Source organism: Eumetopias jubatus, unplaced genomic scaffold, assembly GCF_037043125.1.
Source record: "Eumetopias jubatus isolate StellerSeaLion01/CBP00866 unplaced genomic scaffold, mEumJub1_p1.0 scaffold_14, whole genome shotgun sequence".
Lineage (NCBI taxonomy): Eukaryota > Metazoa > Chordata > Mammalia > Carnivora > Otariidae > Eumetopias > Eumetopias jubatus.
The window spans coordinates 90716570-90732907 of NW_028274820.1; the positions used below are offsets into that span (position 1 = coordinate 90716570).

Consider the following 16338-nt stretch of genomic DNA (forward strand, 5'->3'; position numbering starts at 1 on the left):
TGGTTTCCTTATTCCCCATTCTTGTCATTTGTATTCATTTCAAAGTAACTGATTAATATAGAAAACCAGCACATCTATACTCCATCTGACTGATATACTCTGGAATGCACCATAATGGGGGGTGGTGAGAACAAATGGCATATACCCTTTCATAATTTACTGTTCACTTAAGTGAAATAGGAGTAAGACACACTACAGAAACTTCACTTCTATATCTGTATCAGGACCATGTCAGGGTTCAGTGAGGATTCAGTAGCATGATACTCTTAATATTTGTACTCTGGCTTAATCAGAAATAACAGGAAACTACATTTTAGGTTTACTATCAATTCATAAAGGTTCCAGGTTTTGTTTTCCTGCAGTTCTTGTATAACTGCTATTCACTACATGTGAATGACAAGAAGAGACAGAAAGAAACCATTCTTTTTCATTCTTCCCTACAAAGCTTAATTCTCAACTTATCTTGAATAAGAAAAACCTATCTCCTGGGTAGGACCATGGAAAGAGTCATACTGTTCATCTTTCTAACTTGACAAGTCTTCCCTATGGGAAGAAGGAAAATTATCTACAAATTCATCCCTACCACTATACCCTATACAGTGACAATGTGGAAATAGAGACCAAAGCAGACCTTCAGCAGCACTGACAGTCAGTTGAACTTAATCTTTTGCAGGGGTGGCATGGAAAGAAAACAAGCTATAGGAGCTTGCCAAAACAAGAACTCTCTCTACCTTGGGCCATCACATGTCCTTAAATTTGGGGGACCTGAATTAAACCAACAAAAAACAACCCTTCTCCATCCCCAAAGAAACCTTCCTATATTGTGTGCTTATGCAAAGCACAGGTAACCGTGTCAAGATTTATTCTGGTCCTAGCTGAGGTTCAGTAACAACTGGCTTTGGGCAGTTATTAAATGAGTACTTTGTTTTATATCTCCCTTTCTCCTTCCTTTACTCCGTGGTATCCAGGACATTCCCCTCCTGCTACTGAAACAGTTATAAATGGGTTCTGACTACACTTTATATGAAGGCAAAGTCAGTAATATATTAGTAAATCTAATAATAACTGATTACAAAAAAATACGTTGAAGAAAAACTAAATACTTGTTATAAATGCCAAAAGGACATTTAGTAAATGTCAATTCTCACTTTCAATCTAAAGAAAAAAAACTCAACAAATTAAAAATAACAAGGTATTCTCAAATTGTGATTAAAAATACTTACTTCAAATAAATGGTCAAAATCACATTTACAAGTGAATAAAACACTGGAGACAGCCTTATAAAATAGGGAGATAGCCCTATAAAGAATGAGACAAGGATGCCTGATAGCACCACTTTCTAAAACTGGTCTTTAATTTTTAGCCTTGGAATTCTCAAATAGGAAGAGGTGGTGTTGGGAGATGCAATACAATAAAGCAGGGAAAAGACACCAACAAATTCTTTCCTAAGAGACACAAAAGACTTGGAGAGATATACCATGCTATTGGTTTAGAACACTCAATGTTATATTGCAGAATAGAAATTCTTCCACAATTGATTCATAAATTCAAGTATTTTGAAACACAAGTAGACTGGTCAACTAATTGGGGAAGTTAATTCTGTATAATGCACATACAACACTTAAATACATCAATAAAACATAACAAACAGATATGAATTCACAATCTATAAGAAGTTCATTCACTCTATTAATCAAATACAAATTAAAATGAGACAGCTTTTTTATCAAATTGGCAAATGTGCAGAAAAAATATTCAATTCAAGGAAATAGGTACTCATCATCTTTGACTCAGCAGTTCTACTTCAAAGAGCATCAAAGCTATAACCAAAATGTTTATATGAAAAAATGTTCATCACAGTGTCATAAATAAGAGCACCAAAATGAAAATAGTATACACCAGCAGGAGGTTGCTTTAATAAATTTCAAATGCTCATGTATAATGAAATACCATGCAGCCATAAAAAATTGTTTTCATGACAAAGGAAAATATTCATAATAATGAGTGTTAAGTTTTAAAACATAACAAACAAATGTATTTTGTGTATATATACATTCACAAGAAGGAAAAGGACTACAAAGAAATACACACTGCAGGAAACACATCAGATCATTTTCAGGGCAAATGTCTTGAGTACTGAGTTCACATACAATATTACTTTTATATTTGGGAAATAAAAAACATTATCTCAAAGAGATGATCTAAATTTTAAATTTCTGGTCTGAATTCTCTAGGGGCTATAAACCCAGAATATGGTTTTAATTAGAATGACATTTTTAATGAGAACAGTGATGTATATAAACGTTAAAAGCATCTGAAAAAAATTTTTACTATGGTAACCCCATTCTTATATGAAGCACTACTGAGTTAGCAACCAATGAGGTAAGTAATAGAATATGGTTCATAACAAAGTAAACATCCAGGAGTAGAAAGGGGTAGGTACAAAAAGATCAACAGAAAGGGACAAAGCTTATCATCCCAAAAAGATTTCTTTTGGACTTAGCTTTAATTCTTAGCTTTGATATAAACAAATTTCACATAGTTTACTATACAGTAATTTTATGTTTTGCTCTGTGGCCTCTTTAATATATATTTATATACACATGTATGTACATGTGCATATGTGTGTGTGTGTATATAAACAAACTTGAATAGCTTTTTAAATAATCTTTACCATCAAAGTGAATAAACTTAACAAGGACTTCAAGAATTTAAATACAAGAATAGGTTGCTAAAGAAACTGACCTGATGACAATATATGTAGTTACTATTAGCTACATTTGAAAAATGGCCCTTATATTACTTTAGTGCTAAATGCTGGACTATAACAAGTAACAACCAGACATTTAGAATATCACTTTAAACAAATTTAACTTTGGAATAAGTTAAAAAAAAAAGAAAGAAAGAAAGAAAATGAACATATCTAAACTAATTATAGCTATTTACTTCAAATGAATTCATTTTATAAAAATTAAACTTACCAAATTAAAAAACATTAACAAGATCCTAACACATCAAACTTAAGGAACATTCGGGACAGAGTACAACCCCAAAATTATTGTTTTTATTAATCATACCATTTTCTGACAGGCCATGACCAAATATAACCCAAAATGTGAAGATCACCATATCAGAATGAGACTCTGTACCTTAGACTATAAATTCATTTAAACATTGACATAATACAGGTCTACACAAAAGTAAGTTGTTTCGTAAGATGAGTAAGATTCTCAATCCTTCTCGTTCAGAGGATATAAGACTTTAATGATTCCTGCGACTAAAACACCACAGATATTTGGGTCCCCAACATACAATGCTTCAGAAAGCTCCCACTCCCCCTTTTACAATATTTTCCCCCTCATTATATCAGGGGAAACCTTAATTAGGTAATAAGAGCCTTTCAATAACCAACATCCCTTAATTCCTTTTTTTTCAAGGAGGGTGTTCTCAGGGTCCAGGGCAGTCTGCAAATCAACGCAAAGGGGTAGCCATCAAGAGGCTCATCTGAAGTATTACCAGGGAGCGGCAGGCAGCAAACATTCAAACCCAGAAACTGTGACTCAACATTTCCTATATAATGCAACAATTCTGCACAAATGATAGACACTGTCAAGAAGAACTGTGCCTGAAGAAGATGTAAAATGAGAAGAGGGGATCGACAGACATGAAGGTAAGGTGTCTGATTATACTAATATCGGTACTTACGTATCATACCTCTGCAGTGGTGTCACTTTGTTCTTATTCTTATCAACTGAACCCGTAGATAGTTGAAGAAAATTGGGGTTTAACTTATATAATTCTTGAAGTAGTTTCTGTTCATATTCTTGGTGCTTACCCGCCTAATGGAAGAAGAAATTAAAACTGCAGTGGGGTTCACAAAATGGCTGGCATAAAATGACGACTTACTTTCTCAATTATTAAAGATATCCTAAATAAACATGTAAGGATTTTTCATGGCATAGAGAACCCCGTGAGGATGATGTCACAGAACTGCTAGACCAATGAAAGTTCTTCCTACAAAACTACATGATATATATGCCATTAATTAAGGATTTCATCAACCATTTATTGTGCAGAAAAACATATTAACAGACAACTTTTTTGCCAGCTCAAAAAACTAGAGGCCTGGGGTGCCTGTGTGGTAGTAAACTGCCAGTCCCTGGTCTGGAGCTTAAAATACATTAATTTTTATGTAAAAACAAAATAATGGAGTTCTTACTGTGTGTCAAGATAATGAAAAATGTATTAAGACTTTTTATCTGTGTACTATTTACAATGTGTTCATCTCTTTTAAAAAGAGAAATTAATATTTTTTGGTGATCTTCTGAAAATTTTGTAATGGCCTGTTAGAAGACTTCATTCTTAAATAAATGATGGGGAAATAGGTTGAAAAGGGCCTCTAGTTGTTTTTTTTTTTTTTAGATTTTATTTTTTTAGGGGCGCCTGGGTGGCTCAGTCGTTAAGCGTCTGCCTTCGGCTCAGGTTGTGATCCCAGGGTCCTGGGATTGAGTCCCGCATTGAGTCCCATCAGGCTCCCTGCTCGGCGGGAAGGCTGCTTCTCCCTCTCCCACTCCCCCTGCTTGTGTTCCCTCTCTTATTTATTTATTTGACAGAGAGAGAGGGAACACAAGCAGGGGGAGTGGGAGAGGGAGAAGCAGGCTTCCCATGGAACAGGGAGAGTGATGCAGGGCTCAATCCCAGGACCCTGGGATCATGACCTGAGCCAAAGGCAGACGTTTAACGACTGAGCCACCTAGGCGCCCTTTTTTTTTTAAAAAAAGATTTATTTATTAGAGAGAGAAAGAGAAAGAGCACAAACAGGGGGGAGCAGGAGAGGGAGAAGCAGACTCCCCACTGAGCAGGGAGCCCAATGTGGGGCTCAATCCCAGAACTCTGGGATCATGACCTGAGCCAAAAGCAGACACTTAACCAACTGAGCCACCCAGGCAGCCCCAGCCCCTTTGTTTTTATAAAGTTTTATTGGAATAGTCATGCTCATTCATTTACTTGCTGTCTATGGCTTGTCTCTGCTACAACAGAAGAATTTGAGTATTTACTACAAAGACCAGATAGGCCCAGAAAGCCTATAATATTTACTAATTGGCTCTTTACAGAAAGTTTGAAGATCAGTGTTCTATATACAACAAAATCTGTATTTCCGTAGTTGGATGCTGTATATCAGAAGACAATGTCACAAACGTTATCGGAGAAATTAGGCAAAGACTGCCTCTGGAAATTAGTCATACACAAAAATAAATTACAATGAGGAGCGCCTGGGTGGCTCAGTCAGTTAAGCGTCTGCGTTCGGCTCAGGTCATGATCCTAGGGTTCTGGGATGGAGTCCCACATCGGGCTCCTTGCTCACTGGGGAGTATGCTTCTCCCTCTGCCCTTCCTCCCTCCTCTCGTGCCACACTCTCTCTCTCAAAAATAAATAAAATCTTAAAAAAAATAAGTTACAATGAAATTACTTTGAACAACTTTTTACGATTTGCATGTATATCATGACTGAAATGACATTTTTACTTACCTTCAGGATTGTTTAATTATTTTAGAAGTGTGTCTAACTAGATGTTACAGGAAAACCAAACCGAGAAAGGCACAGATCAAAACAAACACAAAACAATAAAAACAAGCAAGGGCAACATCATCTAATCAAGTAGGACTGTATCATATACATTGCACAATGCACTGTGCCCTGTTTTGAGGGGGCTCCTGCCTGTTCCAAATGGATCTATAAATATTTCATATGGTACTAAATTTTCAATTATGCAGTAACAAGGAAAGATCTGACTTTTGCCATGATATAATTTGTTCAAATTTCCTTTCTATATAGAGGAACTGTTTTAATAAAGAAACCTCTTTTCAAATTAATTTTAAGCTCACATAAAGAAGAGCAGATATTCATCACAATATGTATTTTAAATTATTAAGAAAAAAATACAGTTAGATGTGGATTTTATACCTTTAAAACACTGAATAGCCTTGAAATTTTTTTCTACAATCAATACTTCAGGAGATATTATGGCTTTCATTAGCAACTAAGAACTAAAACTAATACTCAAATGATTTTACAGGGGCAGTCCACAAAGACAGGTTAAATCCCATTACAAGTCAGTTCCATGGGACTGTCTGTCCATTTTCGTTTACAATTCAATAATACTCAAAATGAGATCAACTAGGGCTGAGATTATTGACAGAAATTTTCACTGTAATAGTAGCATGAGTAATGCATATTCTCTACATGTCAAAATTTAGTTTGGAATGGTTCAACCTTAGATTCTATCCAGAACGTTTCACCCAAAAAAAGAAAAAAAAAAAATCAACAAGCATTTATTAAGTAAGAAGTCATCTGTTCCCATTAAATATCACAGAGACCTTACTTTAACACTGTTTTTGGACCATAAAGAAATACAATCAAGAAATTCCAATGAATTGATTATAACGGAACTTAAATCTGAAATAACTTCAAGTCAAAAAAAGGGTAATATTTCATTTTAACAATCTGCTCTTAACGGAGACCCTACTAGACTTTCTCTAGTTTGACATGGAGAGTCCAAGGTGGCAATCAATGCCCCTCTACCTTCTAAATGTGCAAAAGTCCACAGCAACAATCTGATGTCCTCATCTGTTAATAGGGAAGTGCAGCATTGTGCTTTGGTATAATCCTCATTTAATATGCATATGGTCAACATTTTTATTTGTCATGTTTATAATACTACAAATTGAAAGGAGAACAGAGAACAGGAAATATAAAAAAGAACACAGGATAATAAACCTTCAGTTCATCCTTCACAGGACACTGACTCAGTACACTTTCATGGAAAGAATCATTTTATAAAAATGTTAGGTTATCAGCAACATTTGATAGGTTATTATTTTCTAGCATGTTCTATAAAGAGTGGAAATCAGGAAGGAAAAAAAACCTCATAATTACAGTAACCCACTTAGCTTCCATTTTGTTGATATTCCCCCTAAAGTAGCATTTACCAAAATGCTTTTCTTGGTCAATTAAGTTCTGATTGTACATTCCCTTCTTGGATATGTATTAGCATATTAAAGACTCTGAGAAGTCCTGCAGGAAAGAAAACTATCTTCATTAATCTAGCATTTTCAAACTTAATGGACTACAGACCCATTTTTATTATAACAATATTCTGTAGAACTGACATTCCATGGAACACTGGAAAATGCTACTTTAATAACAATTAAAAAAATTAAATCCCTAGTTCCTGCTTTTGCAATTTTAATTTATAAAGAAAAATACTCCCTTTTCTGCAAAGTTTTAATTCACATTATTTTACTACCTGCATTTCCTCTTTTGTGAAGCTGGCCGCCTCATCCCCCAATTCATGTAGATACATGCAGTCGGGCTTTGGACATTGCATATTCTTTAAGAAGTAACTGCAGTATTTTGTTGTACCTAGAGATGCCTGCAGAAAGAGTAGGGAGGGGGGAAAAAGGACCCAAAATGTGAATTGGCACAATGAGAATTTCCATGTTTGTTGTTTTCACTTCACCTCAAATGAGGCACAGACATGACAAAACAAGAGGTATGACTCTGAATACTGGAGAACTAAACTATTGCTAGCAGGATCTATTAAAGATGATGCTCCTTTGGAAGAACTAAAGAAAACACCTCAGTTAAGTTTTCCAGAATTTGAGTACCCAAATCATCCTCCCTAGAGATCAGAAGGGAAGATACACAAAATCTATTTCACGTTACAAAAGTTAGGCACCTAGGCAAATTCTTTTTTCTAGTTATGTCATCCTTTTTCCATTTATATAAAGCATGGCTTGGTGCGACCCTTTACTCAAACCTTAATTGATCAATGGCCAAATCCTTAAGGACGACAAATTAGAACCATTCTTTATTTCTGATATGAATAATAGATCCTATTTTCACAAAATAAGATTTATGTGTAAATATAGATTTTTAAAGATTATCACCTGATAATGAATGTGTTTATTCCTACCTGGTAAAACAAGACCCTACATAAGCTGGCAGTAAACAAATTAGCTGTCACAGGTTAGTACAGATGCTTAAGAAGCAATCTTCAAATAGATTCCCTCCAAATATAATAAGTAAATGGTAGGCTCTCCCCTATTTACATTTTATCTCTTCCCCCTTAAAAAAAAAATCAAGAGGACCATATTACCTTAAGTGTTCTGCCATCTACTACCACATTGTTCACACACTGTATGGCTCTGAGAGCATCTTCTGACCGGATATAGGTTACATAAGCACTGGCACTTGGACCCTAAAGTGAAAACACACTGTTACTAGTTTCAAATTCAAGAAAAACTCTAAAAAAAAAAATCAATTCCTTTGTACCCTGCCTAGGGAATTCTTAAGACCTTTACTACAACTATCATTAATAATAGGGGCGCGTGAGTGGCTCAGTCGCTAAGCATCTGCCTTCAGCTCAGGTCATGATCCTAGGGTCCTGGGATCAAGGCTCACACTGGGCTCCAGCCCCGCACTGGGCTCTCTGCTCAGCAGGAAACCTGCTTCTCCCTCTCCCACTCCCCCTGCTTGTGTTCCTGCTCTCACTCTCTCTCTCTCTCTCTCTCTCTCTCTCTGTCAAATAAATAAAAATCTTAAAAATAATAATAATGACAATAATCAGAAATAGTAGTAGCTTTGATTAAACCATATCCTAGCTCATCTTAAAACAACTGTACTTATCTGATTTTAAGTAGACTAAAATATAATATGGATAACATATCATCTCTGGCTTAGTATTTATTTTTGTAAATCATTTGACAGGCTCGTCAAGGTTACAACAAACTTTGAAAATTAGATTTAAAAAAATAAAATTTATAGACAACGTGTCAAATTATGTTCTCCCAAAAATAAATGCAATTTGCGAGTATTCTATCTGCTAATACCAGCATAACAAAGATGCTCTATTAAGTTTTCAATATCTGAAAATATTAATTGGAAATCATCATCTAATTATTACATTGCCTGATAATAGACTCAACTCCCCCCGCAAACCATCACTTAATCTTTGTTTTACTATTTCTTACTACTATCAATTCACTCTTAAGTCCTGAAGTCAGATGAGCACCAGAAATTCCCCCACCCCACCAGTAGAGGTCACTACACTGCTCAAATCCTTGACCCTTGGGCTTTCTAGAAAATCCCAGAGAGCAGATTTTCAACAGCCCAGGCCAAGCCTAGACCACGGGGAGGAAAGGCAAAAATCCCTATAATTAGTTACCTGTGAGCCTGCATATGATGTGCTATTATTGATGACAACTTTATGTATTTTACCAAACTTCCCAAAATATTCTGGTCGTTTTAAAACCTATAAAAGAAGAAGAAATAAGGTATAATGTGTCCCCATTTTCATCAATGTTATCCTTTTAATGGGGACATACCCCAACCCTCTTCAGTGAAAGGAAAATAATTTTTAAAGTTTTCTAATAAATGTAACTATTTCCTAATTACAATTTGTATGGTTAACCTATAGAAAATCATCAACAGAGTCTAAAAGCTATTTTTCATTGACCCACTATATGGAAACTAAGACTCCCTAAATTTGGTATCACCCACTATGTTCTAATATCTGCACCAATAATCCATGGGATCCTACCTTCACAGTGTGCTTAAACACCAAACAGATCACATATCTTAACCACATTTTCATTAATAATCCTTATAAAAAAGTAATTCTCAAAACAATGACCAAAATAATTATGCATTAAACAGAGACAGAAACTCAAGAACATAGTAGAGTCTTTACTCATAAATCTATTGTATATAACATTTGATATATTATGTTAAACCACAAATTGCAAATATGGTAACAATGTTCAACCTTAGCTTCATGCTGTGTGTGTGTGTGTGTGTGTACTTAGTTTCTTTGTGTCAATTTTACCACTTCTTGATTATCTCCTGTTTTTTTCCTCCCTTTTCCTGGTAAATAACATACATGCATGCAGTGATATATGTGGTGATGGATGGAAAAAAACTGAGGAAACAAATTTATACATTTCTTTCTCTACTACCTGGTTACTTCTTGGTGGTTACTCCCCCTCGCACCTGTGTCACTTCATTTCGTGATCACTACATACATTGATTTAACTCTTACAGACTTACCTGATCTTGGCTAATTTGACTAATATGTAACTTGATACAAAAACCTCTCCTTTTAATTCACAACAACTTCAAAATTAAATTTTGTTCTTTTCCTAGAATTTATCTATAGATCTACTGTTCCTACAACCTTCCCAAAAAGCAAGCTCTCTCTCAAGGAAAGCATTCTGCGTATACCTGTCCATGTGTGTGCAAAGTATTCTTTCCAAACACCCTAATTCGATAACATTCTCACATACTTACAACTTAGCTAGTATGTTCTGCATATGAAAGAATCAAAGCTTTGTGAAACAGTCTGACTGCGGTATCACTAATTCTTAACAGTTTTCAAATTAATTAACATAATTATTTTTACCACATTTTACTTTAGGTTCTTGTAAGTACAAGGCTGTTATGTTTCTTATAGCCAATTTTAATGGATTATAAGATGAGGTGACTGTATTGGTTTTCAATTTTTTTTCCACCAAATCCCCCAAGACAAAAGAGACTATTAAGTGGCAAAAGCAATGACCCTCAGGTTGTACACAGCAAAGTCTCAGGGTTGATGAGTAGGGAAGAGTTTATTCTGAAAAGTTTCCCAGCTGGTGGCGTTTAGAACTGCACTCAATATTCCAACTGGATGTACACCAACTCAGCACAGGGCTTCAGAACCAAAATATCTGCTTCAAAGAGTTCAGACTGGTCACACATTGTGCTGCATCAGCATCTCAAATCACATCTGAGTTTATGGTAGTAGCTCTCAATGAAGGCAGCATTCAAGGGAGCATTTAAAAAATCTGTGGGAGCTTTTATTGGGGGAGGTTGTCAAAATGACTGGGAGGCCATGCTTATGTTAAGTGGATGGGAGCCAGGAATGGCTTACAATGCTCTGGCTAGCCCTGCACAGTAAAGAATTGTCCTGCACAACTTTTGAATGTTCTACAAGACATTCACGTAGCTGAGAAACCTATTTATAATTAAGTGAAACTAGAAACAAATTCCACATTATATATAAATCAAAAGTAGTTCCTTACAGTTTTGACATATGTTGAATTTATAGGAAAGCAAATAATACGTAATTAAGGTACGGCTACAAGTGCTTTGTTCAGAATTATACCAAGAGTTATTTCAGAAAAATCACATCATTGGCTTTTCATAGTATCTGGATTGCCGATACATATATCTATAACAATCTGCCTTTGTAGGTGTCACACAGTGATTCTGCACACAGATGCAAGCATCTTACTATTTTATTGTGTACTTAAAAACAGTACTTCCCAAACTTAAATATGCATACAAATCATTTAAGGATCCAGTTAAATTACATATTCAGATCTAGTAGCTCTGAAGCAGGGCCTGACTTTACATAATAAGCACCCAGGGGATACTAATCTACCAGGTCAGAAACCACACCTTGAGTAGCAAGGTTCTAGAGTAGTGGTACCCAAATTTTACATGTAGAAATAGTTTTTTATAAATTATTTCCCTTTTACTCCTTTTATTTCTTTATATCATGAAATCACTTCATAAAAGTCAAAGAGTGTTATAAAATATTTTTAAAAACGGTTACTGGCTCTGATAAGGTTGAAAACAACTCACGGAAACAGTTTCTGTCCAGTATTTGGGTATAAAACCTTCAATACAACATAACACTTGTATATAATTATACTGACATGTCACACTGGAGCCAGAATGATTATTTTCAAAGCACAAATCTAGCCATGTCACTGTTCCTAAGAACATTCAACAGGTTCCCACTGCCTTTAGAATAAAGTGCAAACTCCTGTGCATGGTTAGAAAGCCCTTCATAGTATGTTACTACTAACCTCACCAGCCTCATCTCTCACCACTGCACTCTAGTCTTCCAGCCACCCCCCAAAAAAAATCACTTGCATACCGACATTTTTCTCATCCTGAAGAACTTGTACAGTTCCTGTACCAGGAGCACTTCGCCCCAAAGATAGTGGAAGAGTACATACTTCACCAACAAGATCGGGTGCTCTCTCTTGTGCCTCCACAGCACAAAGTACTTCTCATAGTGTATTATACTGTTAGTTTGAAAATAAGCAAGGACTACCTTTGTACTGGTGTATACTCAGTGTCTTACACACTGCCCAGTACTCAATAAATGTTAACCGAAAAATAACTGTTTCAGCACTGAACAAAAAGAATTACATGGATAAAGAACATTGGAGGGCCTCAAAGTATTAGCAAAATGGCCTATGGCTGATAAGAAATGGCCTGCCCAGGCAAGGGAAATTCAAATAATTTAAAACCTTTTTTTTTTAAAATATTTTATTTATTTATTTGACAGAGAGAGAGAGATAGCGAGAGAGGGAACACAAGCAGGGGGAGTGGGGAGAGGGAGAAGCAGGCTTCCCGCTGAGCAGGGAGCCCGATGCGGGGCTCGATCCCAGGCCCCTGGGATCATGACCTGAGCTGAAGGCAGATGCTTAACGACTAAGCCACCCAGGCGCCCCCAAGTAATTTAAACTTTCTATATTAAGTTAAATAAATACTCCAGATTCTACCTAAACATACAACTAGCAAAACAGTATTCTAGTGATTAAGAAGCCTGGGGAGTAGGTAAAACACCCTGCATATCACTACATGGTCCATATATTCAAAATATCATATATTTACTTCACAGTGAGCCAGCTTTAATAGTAATATAGAGGGTGCCTGGGTGGCTCAGTCGTTAAGCGTCTGCCTTCGGCTCAGGTCATGATCCCAGGGGCCTGGGATCGAGCCCCGCATCGGGCTCCCTGCTCAGTGGGAAGCCTGCTTCTCCCTCTCCCACTCCCCCTGCTTGTGTTCCCTCTTTCCTCTCTCTCTGTCAAATAAACAAATAAAATCTTTAAAACAAAACAAAACAAAAATAATATAGAATACAAAAAGCCATGTGAGAGAGTTATAAATGCCCAATGACATGCCTAATGTTTAAAATGTCTTCCTATATATTCTTTGGTAACAAAGTCAAGTGGTCATGGATACTACAGAGAAAATAAACTTGGTAAGAGACAGAAGGATGAATGGATAAATTAGGGGAATGGATGAACAACAGACCAAGTGTCAGTGTAAAATACATTGGAATAGGACCTTTAAAAAACTGGTCAGTTGGGAAGGTGGGTGGTTCCTAGTCCTGGCTCTGCTATGAAGTAGCTGTGTGATCCCAGGTCACTTAACTAAGTCACTTAACTTCCCTATGCTTCAATTTCTCATTTGTAAAATATCATGGTTCTGTCTTTTAAGTCTTTTAGTTCCTCAAACAAGCTGCCTCTTGGACCACCACATACCTGAGACACTCCTGTCCTTATTTGCTGCCTAGCCAATCTCTAGTAATTCTTAATTTATCCTTTCCTCTGGGAGGCTTTTTGTGGATTTCTATACTAGCCAAGTTCCCCACTATTATATGTATCCCAAAAAACTCTGTACTTCCCTGTTTATAAATCCCCAGCACACTTGTAAGTACTTAAATTTAGGGCGCCTGGGTGGCTCAGTCATTAAGCGTCTGCCTTCAGCTCAGGTCATGATCCCAGGGTCCTGGGATCGAGCCCCACATCGGGCTCCCTGCTCCGCGGGAAGCCTGCTTCTCCCTCTAATCCCCACTTGTGCTCTCTGTCACTATCTCTGTCTCTCTCTCTCAAATAAATAAACAAAATCTTAAAAAAAAAAGTACTTAAATCCTGTCTTACCAATAGTCTGTAAGTTAGTTAAGGGTAGAGAACGAGTCTGGCTAGCTGAATTATTTTATTTCCAACATCAAAGTACCTAAAACATGGTAAGTATTCAAGAGTTAATTCATAAAATGAATGAATTAGGTTCCAGCAAATCTGAAATTTTAGGATTTGGAAGATGATTACCTCTAATCACTGCCTCTAATTACCTACCAGATCTTCTAAAATAGATTTTTTGGGGGGAACCTGGGTGGCTCAGTTGGTTAAGCATCTGCCTTTGGCTCAGGTCATGATCCCGGAAACCCAGTGGGCTCCCTGCTCAGCGGGGAGTCTGCTAATCCCTCTCTCTCTACTCCTCCCCCACTTGAGCTCATGCTCTCTTAAATAAAACCTTAAAAAATATATATATTTTATTGATCAACAGAGGAATACATTTGACAATCAATCTTGGTATTAAGTTTTCTGATGCACAAAAGTTATTTTCAAATAAGCCTGAATTTTCCCTAAACTCTCCTGTTTTGCTAATCGGAATTCAGTCAAATATCAAATTGTTCATCGTCCAAAAATAAGTAAATAGAGATTTTCTTTGACCTGAAAGTTACACTAACAACTTGAAACCAAGTTTTCTAATAAAGCCAACTTTTCAGTTTTCCAAACTGAAAAGATTATACAATAAATTAAGAGAATTTGTTATATTATTTCGAAGTGGTAGGACTGAATAAATAAAACACTGGTCTTTGGTCTTCCTAGAGTTTCAAGAGAAATAAATGAGAGAAATGAATGTTTAAAAAAATTCACTGTCCTCTCACCAGGCAATAATGATTTCAAAAGTATAAAACAAGTAGAGTGTTTTTTCAAGGCACATTTAGATTCATGATAAAGTACCCCTCTCTCACTAGATACCACCTAGATTAATTTTTTTTGTGTAATAGTTCTTCAGATTAATGTTACTGGAGTCATGTCATTTGAAGTGGAAATAAGAAACCTCTGTAAGTAAATAAAAACAAATCACAGAATCTAAAGAGGAGGTAGAAAACCTATAATCCAAACACCAGACTGAGACTATGGCTTAATTTTAGCCAGCTTTCAGGGGCTGCTCCCCATATGCCTCCAGTACTATAGGTGACAGGATCCAGGCAGGATGTATTAACAAAATCAAGTACATGCATATTCAAGAGTCGTCAAATCAAAATAAAAGTTCCATTAGTTTACTAGAATAGCAGTTTCAGAAATGCCAAAGTAGATTCTAATCAATAAGATTAGTAGGAGTAAACAGAGACAGATAAAATAAAAAACTTGCAGAGGCAAGAAGTGCCCTCTGATTAGAAAAAAGGTAGAGCTGAAAGGGGAAGACAGAAGGACTGGTGTATAGAGTTGTAGTGGTGTTCAAGAAAATGGTCACAGGGGAAGTGGGATTTTGCCTGCCTGAGGAATTAAAAACAAGAAAGAACTGGCTGCAGAGGTTGAGTCATAGGCCTAAAATGAGCTCTCATCCTTAACAGCTCTTACTGAAGTCTTTTCCTGTAGATCTCTAGATCAGCCCCCTTTGGCTTTGGAAAGAACATCGTTTCCTGAAGGATTCATGCTGCCCACTGATGCCAGTAACCCCGGACTTAAGTCCAAGTAATTCTGGAGTTGCTTCTGTGTTTATTGCCAATGATAAAGGCTTTCTTAGTAAGGTCTCCCTGACTTTCTCTTCTACTGATCCTGAAGCCCTTTACAGACTCAATTACATAGTAAACTCGTCATTAATAACTATGTATTATTCTCTCTAAATTGATTTTTACAAAATCAATTTTTAGACTCCTTTAAGTTTCCTTCTGTGGGGGCCTTTGCCCACTTAGCCAAGTCTGAAGAGTCCCACCTCCCTAAGCATATTCACTATAATCCTCCCTCTTAGGGTACCATGATGATGAGCATTACTCCAAAACCCTTCTCAAGGAGTACTTTTGGTAGACCCCCCAAATCCAACTCTCTCCTACTGAAGCAAACACTCTGGCTGTCAATCAGCTTCTACCTGCTCTCCCATCAATCTAGTCAGCACCTCCTACTACATGAGAAACTGAAAATTAGCAGATGTACATCCAAGGGTATCAGGGAAAGTTATAAGCTCAACATTACTCTTCAATGCAGGTGGTGAAAGGAGAAAAAAAGAGGTTATGAACAAAAGGATTAAGGCCTCCCCTGCCTCCAAACAAATGACAAAGAACCTGGTCCATTATTTTCCTTCAATCAATTCTTTCCCCAAAATTGGCTTAAAATGAATGTGGAGCAGCAGGTCTATAACTGTTCAATAACCAAGAATCACTATGTGGACAGGATTAAAAAAAAATACAGATCTCTAGTGGGTTCATGTAACTGCATGTCCACTGTGATCCTTATATAGCTGCAGAAAAGAGGAAAGAAACCGAGTAGTCATGTCACATGTTAGCCTGAATAGCAAAATAGAACCATTATCCAACTTTCATAGATTATTAGCACTAAAGGAGATTTCAGCGATCTAGTTCAACTGCCTCGTTTTACAACTGAAGAAAATGAGGCCAAGAAAGATTAAGACGCTTGCCTAAGATCACAACTG

At 36.5% G+C, this 16338-nt stretch overlaps 1 protein-coding gene across 6 annotated transcripts in view; it reads right to left on the minus strand.

Annotated features, from left to right (window-relative positions):
* Window positions 1–16338, minus strand: part of CNOT4 (CCR4-NOT transcription complex subunit 4) — a 144966-nt gene that overhangs the window by 53317 nt on the left and 75311 nt on the right. For 3 of the 6 annotated variants that reach the window (XM_028106273.2, XM_028106271.2, XM_028106275.2), the window contains exons 4-7: window positions 9227–9313; window positions 8159–8260; window positions 7307–7432; window positions 3715–3839 (exon numbers count right to left, since the gene is read on the minus strand). In XM_028106273.2, the coding sequence (XP_027962074.1) occupies window positions 3715–3839; window positions 7307–7432; window positions 8159–8260; window positions 9227–9313 (440 nt within the window). Of the gene's footprint in view, window positions 1–3705; window positions 3840–7306; window positions 7433–8158; window positions 8261–9226; window positions 9314–16338 lie in introns of all 6 variants that reach the window. The other 3 variants (XM_028106272.2, XM_028106270.2, XM_028106274.2) reach the window with 1 other exon arrangement.